General features: G+C 38.7%; 1 protein-coding gene across 1 annotated transcript in view; it reads left to right on the forward strand.

The window, feature by feature from the left end:
- Positions 1-18,248, forward strand: part of ARHGAP15 (Rho GTPase activating protein 15) — a 312,415-nt gene that overhangs the window by 145,613 nt on the left and 148,554 nt on the right. The window contains exons 6-7 of the mRNA XM_050899944.1: positions 5,575-5,673; positions 7,554-7,680. Of these exons, the coding sequence (XP_050755901.1) occupies positions 5,575-5,673; positions 7,554-7,680 (226 nt within the window). The remainder of the gene's footprint in view (positions 1-5,574; positions 5,674-7,553; positions 7,681-18,248) is intronic.

Below are 18,248 nucleotides of genomic sequence, written 5' to 3' on the forward strand. Positions count from 1 at the left end.
CCTCTGTTTGATAGGCTGAATCATATAACGGATAAGTGATGCAGTATGAATATAATGCAGCTCAATACTGATGCTTTTGTTTTCTTTTATTTGCATTTCTTGAATATTAGACTCAGCTCATTACAGTACAGCACAGAGAGATATTTTATTTATCCTTTCTGCTGCTCACTCATTCAGCATAAACATGGCCAAGAGACTGGATTATCTGTGAGAAAGAATTTAAGATCAACTTCCAGAAAGGCAGTTAAACTTTTGACATGTTTTTAAAAACTTACATATCTCTGTCCCTGTTTAATTCAGATCCAGTTAATTAAACCACTAAGGAGCATAGTGTCTCCCAACTTTAATTAATTCTACTTCTACTGTGGGTGTGGACACACAAGTATCTATGTTTTATGTGTTTATGCTCAACCTATATTATATTCTAACGATATTCTTTTTTTTTTTTTTTTAAGAATATTTAGAAAGAGAGAAAATTCCTGGTCATCTTTCTTTTTTTTTTCCCCTTTTTTTTTTTCCCCTTTCTTTTTGACTCTCTTCCCACCTTTCCTTTCCTAGCACTGGTGGCTGCCATGCAGATGGAGAGTGGTTTGTCCTGTGTTACATGGGTTGGGTGGTTAGATCCCATCTTGCAAAAATATCTCAGGAAAATAGAGGGAAAAAGCTAGATTCCTCTTCATTATGGGAAATCAGGATGATTAACATGATCAGAAAAAAAAAACCTTGTGCGAGAGCAAGGTGAGATGAAGGGAGCAGTGGGAAGGGGGAAGAGTGTTAGCTTTTGAGCTAGAAATGCTCCAGTGACTCACATTTCCTTTTTTCCTACACATATCAAGGGCAGCAATCCCAATGCACAGTGCAACAAGAGGAACACATTTTATTGAATTTCTGCGCGCAGAGGTATCTGTCAATCCAAGTTTAAATCACTTAGTGTTCACCACAAGCTGTGGAAGTCCCAGGTGACATCAAAATTTAGGTTTTCTGCACTGGATTAGCATCTAGTGGGGTTTCCATGGTCCAGAGGTGACCAATAATCCCACACTGAACCATTGGGGTATGTTATATGAAGCTTCACCCCAGTAGTCCAGCATTTTTTCCGGATGTCCCACATTCAGAGGGAGTTGAACAATGGCCTGTTTCAGTATTTGGCTGAAATAAGAACTGTGTGGTGGTTTCTTGGTGGCTGTACATAAGCTATACGTGAGCCATAGGCTTCCCAAGCTGCTCACTCCATTCTCTTTTGCTGCAGGGTACAGCCTGTGAAGGGTTTTTTTGCGGCATTTCTCCTTCCCCATAGGATTCTTCACTTCCTGTATTAAAGTTTGTTCTTGGCATTGTCTGAAAATAGTTCATCACTGCAAATAATAGTTATAGCCACCAGAGATGCATAAGTACACTTTGAAGTGAGTGAATCAATAATACGGTTTTGTATTTTTGTTTTGCTGTGTGAATTTATCGCCCTTTTCCATATCTCCATAGAGTGCCTATCAGTAGGATTGCTAAAATTGCCTCCATCCCTGTTCTGCAGCTAAAATAAATGTAAGAAATGAATGTATCTATAAAAATGTATATTGGTAAAGAGCTAGAGGGATACCATGAAGGAGACTTTTTTTTCACAGCAGTGCAGTAGTCCCCAGACCAAAGTTTGCAGGAAGACTCTGGACAGAAGACCCTGGGCTTATCCCATGGCACTTTTCTGGTTTTTATCTCCTGTTTTCCACTGGTGTAGGTATACTGTGAAAGGGAAGAATCTCTGAGACATGTTCTAAAAGGTGATCCAGGTCATCTGTAAAGGTTTGGAAGTCCTGGAGGAACACAGCCATGCATGGTACAATAACATGTCCCAGAGCACAACCTAGCACAGGAAAAATATATGATTTGTAGGATTTTTAAGAACTGCTGATCCTGGGTAGGATCCAAGGTATATTTATTTATTATAAAATGGTAATGGTATTAATTAGATACAGTGTCCCGTATTTTCTGGAGCCATATAGGTATCTTTTTGTTTAATAACATAGGATCTTGTTGAACACAACCTTGGTACATCATTATGGTGACATGCAAAAGAAGCTCACCCCTCCATTTGCAGCTTTATAAGGTGACAAGAGAAATCCTTAATAAGCCACAAGTAGAATATCATAAAAAGTGTTTCACACCTGCCCCCCCCCTTCCCACACTTTGTTGGCAGCCCAGCAGTGTACTGAATTTAACACACATTTACCTGCGGTGAGCTGATATTTTCAGAGGATCAATGCTTAACAGCAGGACCGTACCGCAGTTCATTGTAAAACTACCATGTGAGTGGATTCAGCCTTTGAAGTGATTTTTCCAAGGTACCATAGCAAGAAAGAGAGAATCCAGGTGTCCTGGCTCTTCTGTAAGCAACCTGAAGGGCACACCCTTTGCAAATAAGAGGGTTACTGTCAGTTGTCATTCCCTGTGGGTATTTATTGCCGCCAGCAGCATTGTAATGCTGCCTGGTAAGGTAATGCTAATTCCAGACTGTAGCCTTTGCAAAAATGATGGCAAAGAGAGAGGGATTTCAGGAAATATTTAAATAAGTGACGTACCTGGCACAATGGAGACTGGCAGCTCTATCTAGACCACTTCATTTTCTTTTCTTTTTCTTTTTTTTTCTTTCCAATTTGTCTTTCATTTCTTTCTCCAGTCCCTCTGTTTATTTCAGCAGTGCCTGATACAGGGACGGTGTGTTAGCACGCCTTAATATTGAACAATTTATGCTTGTTGTTAGTTATACATCATTTAGGGCTGTGATCATAAATTGTTCAATCACAAGGTTTAGTCAAAGCTAGCATTCTTTACTGATGTCTTTTCCCAAGGGTGTTGAAAATTCGATTGTTCAAAGTGCAAATATGGTTTAGCAATCCCTTCCAAGAACCATTTATCAGAAATCCTAAGGAGGTAATATATAAAAGTGGGATAGGAAACCTGCACATTAAATGGGATTTACCAGCCAAAGCCTTTGGAACTGCTTTCCTGTGAATGACTGGAATGGAGCAGAACAAAGTCAATTACTGACTGTAATTAAGGAGTGAATGCATTTAAACTGTAGAGAGCAGTAGCAGTCTTCTTGAAACTGTCTAGTTACTCTGAAGATTAGTCTGAGGAAAGAAAGAAAAGGACTTGAACTATATCTTACAGAAAGTATATTTTAAATGAATTCTCTTCCCTCCATTCTATGATCTGTTTTTACAGATTTGCTCATAAAACACTGATAATACATGATTATCAAAATAACACATTCAGACAAAGAAACTTTCAACATGTATTTTGCTTTGGTCTTGTTAGCAATGGAGTATCTCTTTTGCATATCATACGGTGCAAATGTTTATGCAGTGCTGAATACTTGTGTTTTAATAAAGCCTGAATTTACTGAACAGAAGACTGAACTATGTTGTGTCCTTTTTAAGCCTTCAAAATACAGTAAATCTAATTATATATGTTGCTCTTACTTTGAAAATGTTATTCCTTTTTATAATTTTAATAATGATTTGTTTATACTGGGAGAGAGGCATTAGATTGAATTGTTGCCTATGTTTAGTCTAATTCATATCTGCATGTATACATTAATAAATTGTGATATAATGTAATACATTTTGAACCCAAACCTTGCCGTGTAAGCGGGGCACAGAACCGGAGGTCAGCTCTTTCAACTGCACACCTGAAGTTGAATTTTGACTTTTTTTTTTTCTTTTGATAAAGGGAACAGTGAGTATGTGAGCAGTGATTAACATTATGGCTGCGGACGAATACGGGAATTAAAATTTCCCCAATAAATAAGTCTCCCGTGCACACGGGGAACAATGGGGTGGCTGGAGGTCCGCTCCTGACGGGTGCGGATGGGACGGGATGAACATCTGCAGCCCGGCAGCCTCCGAGCCCGTGCTGGGGGACCATTCCCACATTCTCTGCAGCGCTCTCACAGGATGTCTCCACTGGAGCTGCGCTGACGGGATTTTCCTTAATGCTGATGACTTTGGAAACCTTCCTTACAGGCATTTCCTCAATAAAGGGAGGGTTATAGAACAATTAATAAAACATTAAGCTGTTTTGTCTTTTTTTTTTTTTTTTTTTTCTCCTGGTAGTATTTCAGTTTTAAGACAGATTCGGGGAGTACCCAGGCTGGTGAGGATCTGTTGTTTCTTTTATGCTCTAGTAAAAACTCTTGACATGGGGCAGATGCAGTGAAAGAGTAGCACTTCAGGTTGATGGATTTACACAAATAGGCTGTGCCAGGTCTTAATGGCTTTGCTCTGCTTTTCCTCACACTTTGGTCAGAAGGAAATCTCTGTTGTCCACTGTGTTCAGCCGTTACCTGAAAAATACCTGACGAGGTTTTGGTCCTGAATAACGCCATGCCCCAATAAGCATCCCAATGCGCAGACTAAAACCGCATCCCCCAAACACTAAAACCCAAGTGTGCAATTCCCGTGTACGGATGCTACCGAGTTTTGCACAAGCAACTCTTAACAACACAAAATAAGAAAAAAGCCTTGGTTTCAGAGCTGGCAGGAGCTGAGCTGGTTTGGAGGGTGGGCAGGACGAGCTCCTGCCCTTTGCAAAACGTGGTGGAGATGTAACCCTCCATTCACTTGTCTGCAAACGTGCAGAACTGCTGTGCCCTGGATCGTGCTCCGTGGCCACATGCACCAGGGCTCCGCTGAATAATCCTGGGGCAAAGCACTGCACAGCTCTGTGCCTCAGTATTGCCATCTGTAAAATGGTCGTTTCGACCTGCTGTGTAAAATACCTGGAGATCTGCCTTGGTGAAAAGATATACCTATGTTAAAAAAAAAAAAAAGTGATGTATCATTATTATCACGGTGGTTTACAGAAGTTCAGACCAACAGAATATGCATGCATATTTCCACCAAATATTGTTAGGCAGTGAAACAGCATTATCAGGGGATTGAATATCCTTTTGATAAATATTCCCAGTGAGTGGGTCAAAAATGTAAATCGACTTCTATTCAGACAAACGGGGGATTTTTTTTCATGATAAATGGGCTCCTAATTACTCCGCTACAGCCATCTTTGATGGTAATTTTTTTTTCATGTGAAAAAGAGTGACATTATTAATTTTACCAAAATGCTTGGAAGTGGACTGTGGAATCACAGGTAAATAACAAATGTGTAAATTCGAGAACAGAGGTACCAGATATAAAAATAATAATACCAAAATAGAAACAGAAAATGAAAATAACAGGAATTAATTCTCATATTGCATTCATTTCTTTTCAGGGTGCTTTGATTTACATTTGAACTGTGTCTTGTAACACTGAGTTTCCTGGCTTTCCTTAACTTTTGTCACATTCCTGTTATTTTTGCACTATTTGTGTTCGGTGGTTGCATTGCTGAGACAATATCTCGTTTGTTGTGACATATTCCAAACAGTTTTCAGACAGAGGTTCAAAACTCCTCAGTAACTCAGCACTCCAGGAGATAATTCTTGGTACAAAGGAAAAGTATTTGGGTGCGTAGGAGAGAAAATAGAAGAAAATCAGCTGGCCGGTGTGTGCTTTACTTACCTGTGTGTGCCCATGCCCTCCCCAGATCACGACAGTGTCAGGAAATGAGTTCCTCCTTCAGTCGGATATCGACTTTCTCATATTGGATTGGTTCCACGCTATCAAAAATGCAATTGACAGATTGGTATGTATTTGTTTTGGCTGTTACCTTTATTAATTAAGATGTAGCAATTTCAACTTCATTTGCTTAGGCATCTCTACAGGTTTTAGGCAGTCAGCAGCTAGCTAGACATTCCTTTCTCTGAAGGATATAAAAATATGTATGCAAATCTACTAAAAAATGTCAGATAAACAAGGTTGTTGAACAAAAATGTCATTTGATTCTTGTCTCAGAATGGAACGCTACATTTATTTCTCTGAAATAACAAGGACATTGGTTTGCTGAGGGTTGTAAAAGCACACAAGCACTTAATAACTAATGAATTTTTGCATTTTCTGTTTATGCAGCCTACAGTATATAATCTTCAATAGAACTATTAATACATTTGAGCCTTTTATGAATTTTTGTATTACTTATTCACAAGAATAACACTAGCAAATAATATTCCTTTGTAACTGATTGCTGTTATTCTCCCAGGAAGGCTGGGGGTTTTCTACTAGAAGTAAGCAGGGCTGCATTTTATTAAAACAGTTTTTAATTACTAAACCAGATTCAGCTGTAGCTTTTTCTTTCTTTTTTGCCACTCTCAGTACAAATTCCAAATGTCTTCCTCCTATCCCTGCCTGATCCAAGAACATATTTTTTTAGAGGGCATTGACTTTCCTTGTTCGCTGCAGAATCCGGTGAGAGAAAAACATCCCCATTTCTTGCATTTTTCAGAGGTTTTGCTGCAATGGAATTGGCAGAGCGGGCAGAGGCAGCCTTTTTGAAAGGGTTAATCTGAACATGGCTACTGTTTCCTTAAACAGCTACAAACATTATATTACCCTGAGGCTATAATCAGCCAAGGAAAGTTTGATCTGATGATGTATGTCTTCGTATTGTGCATTTCATTGGGTGTGTGAGGATATTGATATCCTACTGAAGATTTCGGGGTGGAGTTTTCCATGGAGACTCAGAACGCTTTTTTTTGTTTTGTTTTTTTTGCATGTTATTCAGCTAAACATCTAATAGACTTGATTATTTTTTTTTAGTGCAACTAAGGTAATACCGTGGCATCGGCAGCTCTGAGCGGGCAGCGAACCACAGCAGCAGTGGCCGGTGGGGCACGACTTGTAAATGGTTAGGGTACCCGAGGGCAGGGCTCGTCCCGGCGAAGGTTTGCCTTTGCTGCGTGCGCAGGACAGGGTGCCACCACGAAGCCCTCAGTGACCATTTCATAGGTGTCATTTATTTCAGTTTTAAAACTTTGAATGAGTGTGTAAAGCCTTGCAGCTTTCCAGGCCGTTGGGACGGCTAAATCTCACCTGACCAAATGCCATGGGAAGAGATGTGTGATCAGCCAAAATATCTTCTCAGTTTTTATTTTCTTTTTTCTTCTTTTCTCCATTAATGGTCCCCAGTTGTCGCTTTATATGCCAGTGAATTAGAGCAATAGAAAACTCCCCCCTTCTTTCCTAAGCTTAGACCAGCAGAATTCAACCCCAACTTTGTAAGGATGTTTGAAACAATTTTGTTTGCAAGAATATTTACTGTAACTATCTAAAGCAGAAAGGCAATTTAAACAACCTTCCTCTTTGCAATCATTTGGAAGTAGCCTGCAATGTGGAAATAATTTTGGTCTCTTAAGCCTAAAGAAGTAGGCCTTTTGTTTTCCTCACTTAAATGGGAATTTATCTCAGAAATTAAGATCAGTCTGTCAGGGCCATAAAAGCTCTGCCATATGACAAATTTCGCATTACACTTTCCTTAAATTATATACTCACTGCATCACTTGCTGTGTGTGTGTCTGTTAGCTTCTGATTCTGTATTGGCATTCTGTAATCTCTTGCTTCATTCTTACAAATAATAATTTTATTAAAAGCATACACATAAGTATATATATATATATATTCTTTTCCCAGCCAAAAGAACGGAGTTGTACATCGAGAAATTTGGAGTTCAAACTCAGAAGATCCTCCAGCATCGAATTACTGAATAGCTTAGACACTGAATCCAAAGAACCAAAGCCTGAACACAGAAAATCTTTAAGTAAGGCTTTTTTCTTTTCTGAAATTTTTTCCCTTTTTTTTTTCTTTTTAAATAACTATGCCATTACAGAGTAAGATAATTTTTATTACATGCTGAATGTAAGGAAGATCACTGAGAATTTTAAAGCTGAATGTGTTCTGTGCTGATATACATAACTTGCATTTAAGTAAAGACAGTTACTAGCTCCACACTTTTAAAGGGTGACATTCTCTCCTAAGCAAAATAAATTTGTTTAGGAGCAAAGACATTTATTCAAGCCATTTCTTTTTAAAAATAAGCAACATGAGTTCTATGTTAATGGTCTGTTGCAGTTGCTTTGTTTCCATTTTAGTAAAATACCTCAAATTGCCAGAGTAATTTTGTCTGTGGTACGTTTATACAGTGAATTGCTGAAAGACCTGACATATCCTCTGGAGCCGACAATCAGTGATATATCTATAATTTTATAGAAGGTAAATTCCAGGGATTGAGGTTGATTTTTGTCAGTATGATTAGAAAAGAAAGTGATCTAAAACTAGCAGGGATGTGCTTTACTCCACTGAGGCTTTCCTTTCCCAGTTTGTGCTGAGATGCTCATGATATTGTGGGCAGAAGACACAGGAGCTGGTGGTGACCCTGAATCACTCACTCAGCGTTTTTTTAATTTCACCCTCTCTCTTGAATCTTTGTTTTTCTTCTTTGTTTGGCGGGAGAGTCACATACTGCTTCTAATGTAAGCACCGTGACAGCTTGAGACTCGCATGCTGGTACGAGATACCTATAGGTACTGAAGTGCTGTGTAGGAATTTGCCTGCACGCATTTCAGTGCAGGATCAAAGCCTTAGATGTTAAGAAAAGAGTTGCCTTAAAAAGACCCAACAACAGAGCTATTTTTAATGATAATTATCCACACAATCATAAATCTATGCACACATGCATGTGCGCGTACACACACACACACACAAATACAGAGATTCATTAAATAGTCTCTTTTTGCAGACCAAAGCTTCTTGTTGTTGTTGTTTTCCTATGATCTTGGAGATTTGGGGTTTTTTTAAGGTTTTTCTTTCTGTTATAAAGTAGCCTGAATGTAGCTTATGAAAAATTGTCCTAATATCTTTGTACTGTGTGTTACACTGCATTTCTCAGAGGAAGAAAAATAAGACTGAGAGCATGGTAAGTTTTGAGGGCCTGATTCTGCTCTTATTGTAGCTAACAGCAAAATGCCCATAAACTGTCTCAGCACTCGGGGAATTTTTATTTATTTATTTAGACTTCTCACATATCTTCAAATGATAATTTGTCAGACAAAACAGAAAAAGTGAATATGAGCAGTGACAGAGACTTAGTCTACGTTTCTTTTCAAACCTTAGAGAATCCTGAATAACCTCTGTTTTGTTAAAGGCTATTTAAACTATTAAAAAATGTGAAAATATCTGCTGTGAAATCTCACTGAATCGAAGCTTGCATTTAAATACTGTAGATTGGATTGCTTCTAAAATATGTATCCAGAACTTTTTTTTGGCCCCTTGAGATCAAGCAATTATGTGGAATTAGAAAAATCATATTATTCACTTACTTATTAGTAGTCTAAGCACAAACTGTATTGTCAGTTTTCTGCCTTTGGCTTTCTGTGCCCTTAATGTTCACACAAGTATCGTAGCCAGAATTATCGGCAGCTAGAGCCAAAATTGCTTTAAAAAGGCATGAGAACTGGTAATGACACATTGTTAGCAGTTAACAGGTGGTCGTTTCATTGTCCAGTTTGACTGCAGAGCACAGAGAAGATATGTGCAATATCTGCAAGTGTGTTTATAAAGTTCTTACAAAGTTTAACGATTTTATAATTTTATAGTGCTCTTATATTATTGACTACTGCCAGTGCCAAATCCGAACAAAGGAGATTTTTTAAAGATGGCTTAAAGCTCATCCAGTTTAGCGTGGAAGACGAGCGATAGATGTGTTAGCAGGCCACCCACCCCACCCCCACCCCGATAATCTTTAATGACATATTCAGACAGTTCAGACTCGTTTGTATTTACCTCCTCTACATTTTAAGGGCTGCAAAAAATGTCCAGTTTTAGACTTGGTACTGCTGTGTCACTGGGGTTTTTTAGCAGCCCAAGTATATAAAGGACAGGTATATTCTAACCAAAGTAATTCCAGTAATTTACTCTTTAATTTAAAACTGGGGAGACTGCCCCTAGAGACTTAGTAGCAGGAATTTGGTTTTTCTGTTTAATTCTAATTGCTTCTGCTTTACACTACAAGGACAAATGGTAATTCTCAGTTATGCTTTTTGAGCTGTAGACACTGATTTCATTGAAAATTGGGCTCAAACTGCCAGGCTCAATTTCCAAAGTTCACAGAGTGTCCGTCTTCTTGGTCATGCAGCTTTTCAGTGGCTTCTCATCCAGTTTGGATTCAACTCATGTTCTAATTGAAGTTTTCTTGAGCTAAGAAGAAACCAAGGATGGCCTTGGGGAACATTACCAAAATATGTAAAACTGTGATCCTGCTCTCAAATACATGGAAAGAGATTACTCTTTATTTTATGATGCCAACTATTTCACTGATTTAATTTATGCAGCTAATGCTGGGTCAGAAGGAACATGTTTTTCACCCTGGCAGCCTCCCCTATTAGAAGACGTATGCGTTTGGTGCAAGGAAACCGCCTTGCAGCACCGCTCCTTTTTATGCAAATAAGTGTTGTTCTAAACCGACAATTTTTAAAATTAGTGGCAGACTTCATAATTTCCAAGTAATTTAGTTATCATTCAGACTGTAGGTTTTTGGTTTTTTCTCCTAAGGTTGCCAAAACCCCTCCTAATTAGTACCAATTATAATTGGGTCTGCTGGTAGGTGGTCTGCCACGTTAATTTTATACCACATGAAACCAGGGCACTTGGGTTAGACTGAAAGTAGAGATGCTGTCACGGCACATGGGAGGTAAGGAAAGGATCTGCGCATTGCAAGGTTCCCAGAAATCATTCAACCTTCCAAAAACCAAGGGACCTTACTGTGTGTACGGACTACAGGAGCTGTCTGGACAGTCAGGTTGTAGGCAATGAAGCCAACTCCATGCTCTCTGCTAAGCTCAACATCGTTTTTTCTGTCCATGGTCGCTTTGTGGTTTGCATTTTGGCCATCAGCTGGGCATTTTGTCACTCAGGAGTGACCTCTTGTGGAAGAGCCTGGGCTGGAGTCGCTATCGATTGTCGGAGGGGATCAATTCCCCTTCTACTCCCTCTTTTCCAGATGGAAACAAACGGCTTTGCAGTAGGAAGCGTGCCCTTTGGCTACCGTATCAATCTGAGGGCTGCTCTTGTCAAAATGCACAATCACAAGCTTGATAATGCAATACATTCCCAAAGCACTATATTTCCAACCTGTTCTCCATCATTTCCTTATGGCGTCACATTTACTCAGTTCATCACATTCTTATTAATATTTTAGGTTTCCTTGAAAGTGATGGAATTCTATTTTTATTACAAAAGCAACAAGAATAAATACTAATTGTTGTCAGTTATTTCCTTATGTAGTGGGAACAGTAATCTGTTCCTCAGCTTTAGGTTGCCAAAGCAAAATAATTAAATATTTTAGACATTTAAAAAATCTGTGATATTAGATAAATGCAATTTGATCTCCTTGTTTGCCACATAAAAGCTGGAACTGCCTGAATTGATAAGATTGAATTGCATTATTTTTATTGTTTCTACTCGCATATTTTTCTTATCTTCAAGAACACTTTACTTAAAACCCGGTGGTTAGTCATGCAGCCCTGCGATGGATCCTGGAAAATCTCCTCCATATTTGAATTCTAGCTTGAGGTGCCACAACCACAGCATCAAGATTTAAAAAAAAAATATAAATATATATATATATATGAAAAAGAAAGTCTTGATGGGCTGTGCAGTGTTGTTGCTATTCATGATCACTTTAGTGTCTCAATAAGAGTAGTCGGGGATCCGGGCGTCATTGTGCCAGACACAATGCGACACCGAAGTAAGACAATTCCAGCTCTCAGCCTGAGTAAGGACGAGTTGCAACAGGTGGAAAAAGCGGACAAAAGCAGGGGGTGGAAGGAAAAGTTGACAGCAAAGCCGACATGTCATGCATATTAAACAGCAGGCTTGGGATTCCTTTCCGCTCTTCGTTAGGATCGGGGTCTTAGCCCCGGCACCCTGGCCACCGGCCAACTCAAATAATGATATTTTCCTTACCTAAACTCCTCTCGCACTTTCAACAGGGAGCGATGGGTCTTTTCAGTCCCAAAGAGCGGTGCATCGCTCCGGGATGCCACAACCCTCGCACGCTTCCCTGGGGAATGGCGGCAGGGCAGTGTCCAGGAATATGCCTCCTACTACCTTTTAAATCAAGAAAAAAATCGTAACCTCTGGATGATAATTTTTATTTGCCTTCAGAGGTATTTGCTACAAAGTCATGTGGGCTCTGAAATCTGCTTTGGTTTCTTAAAAGGATCAGTTTTTAAAAGGGCACCCCGTCCCTCGTATTTAGCCAAGGACTGTGTGTGTGCTTTAAAATTGCCCAAAGTTTCTTTTCTCATTTCACTCACTTGTCCTTACTTCAGAAGGCTAGATTTTGAAACTCGAAGCATGGCATGTAAATATTCCTAAGCAATTACTAAAATGTCCAGAGTCATCTCCGAATGCAGTTTGTTAGATAATTAAGCTTGTACAATGTGTGGAGGGAAAAAAAAAACAGCAGCAGAAACCCATTTTGGTCTCTCAGTGGACGTGATGGAAGAAATGGAGAATTCAGTGGAGCTTTAACCCTTTCTGGCTCTGTGTGGTGCTTGCTCCTTCCCCGGCTAAAGCTTCTTCCGAGGGCTTGCTCGAGGGTTTAAAGTTTGTCCCCACACACGACTGGATATTTCTGTGGCAAACACCGCCTTGCTGAGGCTATTGTTTCTCTGCAGAGTGCAGGGATGGTCAGCAGGGCACAAACGCACGTATTTGCACGGCTTCAGCTGCGTAATAGCAGGAGGAAAAAAAGCCAGAAACTTATTTTGTTGAAAGCATCGTTTAGAGATCCTAGAAAAAGGCCACCTAATTACCGGCAGTGCTGAGAGAGGAGCCTGTGTGATTTTTCTCCCTTCCTTTCTTTCTTCCTTCCTCCTCCGTGAAGAGGCCAGGAGCTTGGGAGACCATATCTTGGGATGTAGTGAGAGGTTTTACTTGCTCAGCCAAACTTGTCGAGGGCCAGATTCTGTGGTAGCTAACGGAGTCCTTCACCCACGTAGGGTTACTTCTGTGATAAGGGGGCTAATTAGAGCAACAGAAGTGGGAAATCACTCCATTTCTTTGTTAGCTCTGATGAGGTCTGAATTCTTTCCCCTTCCCAGCCCATTTATTTTAGTTAGATGGGAAGTTCAAAGCCAAATGGATGCTATTTAGGGAGTATTATTACATTACAATGTTAGCATTATGTATAGGTCAGTTTTATTACTTTTAATAAACCCAAGAAATATAAAGCAGTAATGCATATTAGTGTAGCATTACCAATGACAACAATTAAAACAGAAAGCAAAATGAAAACTATATGCAAATATGCAGTTTCCTACTGCAATGTTAATTTTGTCACTCTGCAGCTTGTATGTTTGTGGCATTTATTTTTATTGCATCAACAGGAATGCAGTCAGCTTCAGATAGTGAAAAAAGCCCACAAAAAGAAAATGCAACACGCTGTTTATGGAGGGTGGCAGCAGTCATTTGGACTATAGGGACTAAACTTATTTTTTGACATGTTTTTCCTCTCATGTTTCTCTGCAACATTTACTGTATGCTCTTTTCTTAAAACTTAGGAAAATACTGATTCAGCAACAAAGAAGTAATAATATTGGCATCTTGGAAACAAAACATGCCAAATTCAGAAACAAATTGTGTCACTTCCACTGATAATAGGAGATTGTATTGCACCCAAAATCACAGCTGGCTGTGACTAGTTCTCAAAAAAAAATGTTTTTTTCCTGAATTTGAATATCCTGTTTCCATCAATTATAATATAATGTTTCCTTAATTCTTTGTTTTATTTCTACTTCACTTTCCAAAATCCTTCCAGAGTTTACTATTTGGGTTGAAAAAGCATATTTTTAAATTGGGCATAACCAACGTCCATATAAACATTTGGCAGGGAAATCAGTGCATGTTCACTTAATTCATTTTTATTGAACCAAGTCCAGATTTTTAGTCAGGAAAAAGTTAGATATTAATCATATCTGAGCAGGATCATTAAATTTTCCTTTACCTACTAGAACAGCAGGGTCATTATAGAACCATGAGAAGTTAGCTCACTTATTAATCTTTACAATTACATAAAAGTGATCATTTTTATAGTACTTAAGAGTAGCTCTTACCCATTACGTGAAGAGTATGTGGGAATATTACAATATAATATAATGTATTATTATAGATGTGACCTGTGACTCATTGATCTGCTCACTGACACACAACTCTCTGGAAAAGTTATCTGTTTGAGCTTGGATAATCTTTAATTGTTTCGTATTCCGTGTGCTCATTTATGGGGCATACTAGTAAATAGAGAGCTAGTCACTGAGTTATTAATTACCTCATTATTCCTTAATTATCACTATTGCATACTTCATTTTTATGGAGAATTATATCATAAAAGAAGGTATTTTATGCTGCCCACCACAGTTAAGTATGAATGACAGTGATAGCTAATGTAAGACCAAGTTAGTTAAAGAAAATCAATCAGAAATCCTCGATATAGATTACTATCCGGTTTCTTCTGCCTTTTCCAGCAAACGCTTCTCATCTTTGACTTTGAAACCCAACAGTTTAAACTGGGTTCTTGTTTCAGTGGACTAATCCCCTTTCATAAATCATGTTCAAGTGCTGAAATAATTTGCACATCGTTTAAAGAGTATTTGCTTTGAAACATTCACCTCAAGCCCTTTTGTATATCCTTTCTCTCTAAAGATTTGTAGTATTTGTTTTGTTCTCTGAGGTATAAAAGACCTGGGTAAACTTTATTCCTGTTGTTTCAAGATTAGTGAAATAAAATGCATATTTATTCAACGGGGACTGAAAGGAGCTTTAGTAAAGACGATCATACATACGACCCATGGGAATGTTATAATACAAAATGACTGTCTTAAAATCTCTTTAGGTTTGTTCAAAACACTATTGAAGGACCTAAGTTTAAAGAAAAAAAAGAAGTTACAAATCCATATTTTTTCTTTGTTCCAAAGAAGAGAGAGACACCATATATTTTTCTTAACAAAATAAACTCCTACATGAGCACTCAAGATAAATTTGATATGGAGGCAAGTAGAGACTGGATAGTCATGATTACTTTAAGTTTTTTCGTACTGAACTACACGTACTGACACAGTGTTCAAGAAAACTACATTTTGGAAAAATGTGTAGTGGTTGTTTCAAACACACACTTGCTTTGGAAAAAGCGATCACAAAGAAATCATGAGCATTTTAGGTATTGTTGGAGTCAAGCAGTTGTGCCCCTTCCATGTACTAAAAGTGAGGTCGACTCCTGTGATGAGGAAAAGATATTTACTCTGACTCTATCACTTTTAAGCCCAACTATCCAACATGTCTTGCACTGGTTTGGTGCAATCTCTTAATTCCTTACTAAGTAGATCTTTGTTTACATTAGGAATTAAAACTCAAGTTTGATGTATATTGTGCAAAATGTCATGATTTTTATAGTTTAAAGCAATAGACAATGCAGACAGTTATATCTGCTTGACCCTCCATCACCTGCATCGTTGATATATCTCCATTTTTTGCCTCCACAGGGAAAGAATATAGGCTGACAATTGATAACGCCTAAATAGATGCAGGCATTTTCACTGCAACGGGAAATATTTTAAACTACTGCCTTTGGAGAGAGGTCAGAATTAGAGCAAGTGAGAAGGACTTGCTGAGCTTTGTTCTTTGGGAAGGAAGAGCCAGCCCAGCTTTCCGTCACTCCTGTGAGCCTAATTCTGAAGCCTCTCGTGGTAATTATTGAAATGACTACCCCGATTGCAAGTTTGTAGCCAGAAAAAATGATTCTCACACTACACTGTATTCTGAAGTTTCACTACTATTTATAACTAATCCAGATGCAATCCTCCCGGTACTTTAGGAGGAATGTGACAGAAATAAGGAGGTTTTTAGGTTATAAAAGTCTAAATTAAGCTCAGTTAGAGAGACTGTAAATCAGGCTCTAGATAGGAATACCTACCGCCCAGACTCACCTTTTTCCCCATGGGGAAATCATTTAAATGTTTGTACTTTCCAAGTTGGAGGGCGTAGTTAATTTAAATTATGACCTTCAATCCCACATATTTAAAGACCAACTGAATGGATGAAAGCATGGTACTGTCTCCTGGACAGGGCGTATTAACGCTTTAAAAAGGGATGTGCTTTGTAGGATCTCCTATTTGTTCCACCAGCTGCCTGATGACGTGCCAGATAAACAGATCGTGCCTCTGAAAGCCCAAGGGTGGAATACCACTGAAGGGTTAAATGCTGTATTGTTTCTCAATTAAGTGAAAGATTCCAACTAGCTGCCTTTAAATATTGATGCTGAAGAGAACGCTGTGACATATGAGCAGCTCCCCTCACCACCAAGAATATTTGGCTCCATTTAATTAATTCCATTGGCCATTGTCTTAAGTGTGCCCAGGATTCACCCAAGAGGAATTCACTTGCGTTACTGTTATTGAAAAGTGTAACATAGCATTATCTGCCTCAGACAGACTTTTTGTAGCATTGAATCAATTCCCCAGTTCTTGAAAACAACTACCTCATTTGATTCCTTTCATAATTAATGAAATTCAGTAGTAATGTTTTTGCCCCTCAGCTCAGGCTGGAAGAATGTTCCAAAACTTCAGTTTTCAAGCTGAAAGCATTCTAATTTTCAGCCTAAATGGACTTGTGGTACAAATGTTTTCTTGTGTCAGTATTTAGCTACCTCTTTGTTTTCAGCGGTTCTTTTCTGTCTCAGGTGTACCACCCCAAATAGAGTTACAGACAGCAGTCTTATTCCTTCTCCTGCTTGGTTTGGTAGTCTAAGCCAGCCAAGATTTGTAGTCGCCTTTCCTATGAGAGGCTGCTGCTCTTTTTCCTGATCATCTCAAATAGCCCTTTTCTGAATCTGTTCCAGTTTCAGTCCGTATTTCTTGCACATGGATATTCAAGGCAAGGTCTTCCCACAGCTGTGGGAAGTGGAATTCCCTCTTCCATATGGAAATGGTTCACCTGATACAGTCTAGGGATTGTTTTTATCTGTTTCATGGCCACTTTTTTAGAAATAAAAAGTAAACCACCAAACATGTCGATCCTGCTCTCCTTTAATCTTTTGCAACCAATGCATTCTCTGTGAAAACCAAAGAGTAAGCCTGCCTTAAGCCTTTTTATAGCATATAACATGTGTTCCTACATGTGATAATAGTTTTTGTAATTAATTTTTAAGGTGTTCAATTTATACAGAAAAGTAACATTCTTATAAACCTGAGCAACTCTCTTCAAACAGCACATTTAAAATAAATGGAATCAAAACAATTTAAAATACATTTAAAGAAAAAAAAGTGGAGAGAAAAAGTCTTATCTTGAAATTATCACGAAATTCATGAAGACACTTTGTCCAGAACACAGAAATAGTTTAAAAAGCATGCAGGGATGAAGCCCTACTAGAGAGAGTATGTCTCTGCATGTAAAGCTTTATAGTTTATATATGTTGCAATCGCACAGTGATAATATGTTTTATAATCACTTTTGCTGAAGAAGGTTATACTCCAGTCCACGGACCCAGAGTCTAAGGGAAGGTGGCCAGATGCAGGCAGGTCAGAAAAGGAGAGCAGCCAGATGCAGATTGAATCATTTGCCATTTAGCAGGCTTTGAGGTACAAAAATATAAATCAGAGCAAGTTAACCTTTAGCTTGGTGGGTATCTATAATAAAAGACTTCACTCAGGGTGCAGGAACATGTGGCTTGTGTCCACATCGCTCCGTGCTGGCTGTGTCCTATTCAGATATAGCTTTTCCTCAGATCTTCTCTGGTCACCTTGTGATGCCTGGTGTTGTTAATGTGTGTGTCTGATATAAACTGATGGTTATATGCATCCCACCAGCCTGGTGCTTTTAAAACATTGTGGTGAATGTGTCTGATAAGTAGACATGCAATATTATGTTTGAAGGTAAAATGCCTTCTGAGATAAGAGTTAAAGGGCAGAGTAAAGCAGAGGCAGAGAAACTTGGTGCTGTCTTGTCCATAATACCTTTTGGGAGGAATCTCGGGAGTAAACTGGCTTCTGAACAGCACCCAGGCTTTCTCTTGGGAAGAGATAGCTGGAAGGACCAGAAAGTTGACTAAAATTTAAGTAGTGCAGGTGATGATCTCAAGATCTCTCTTTGATTGTCTTCCCAAGCTGTCGATACATTCACTTAAATCAAAATCTTTGTCTCATTGCTATGGTTTCCAAGAAGTTAAGAAGATCTGTTCCTGCAAAAATAAGCTTTGTATATCTTTTATTTTGCAGGTTTTAGTCCAGAAAACTAGGTTAGCAGAATTCACCTTTTCCAAGCAATTGTTTACTTGGA

The sequence above is a fragment of the Gymnogyps californianus genome, chromosome 7 (assembly GCF_018139145.2).
Source record: "Gymnogyps californianus isolate 813 chromosome 7, ASM1813914v2, whole genome shotgun sequence".
Classification (NCBI taxonomy): domain Eukaryota; kingdom Metazoa; phylum Chordata; class Aves; order Accipitriformes; family Cathartidae; genus Gymnogyps; species Gymnogyps californianus.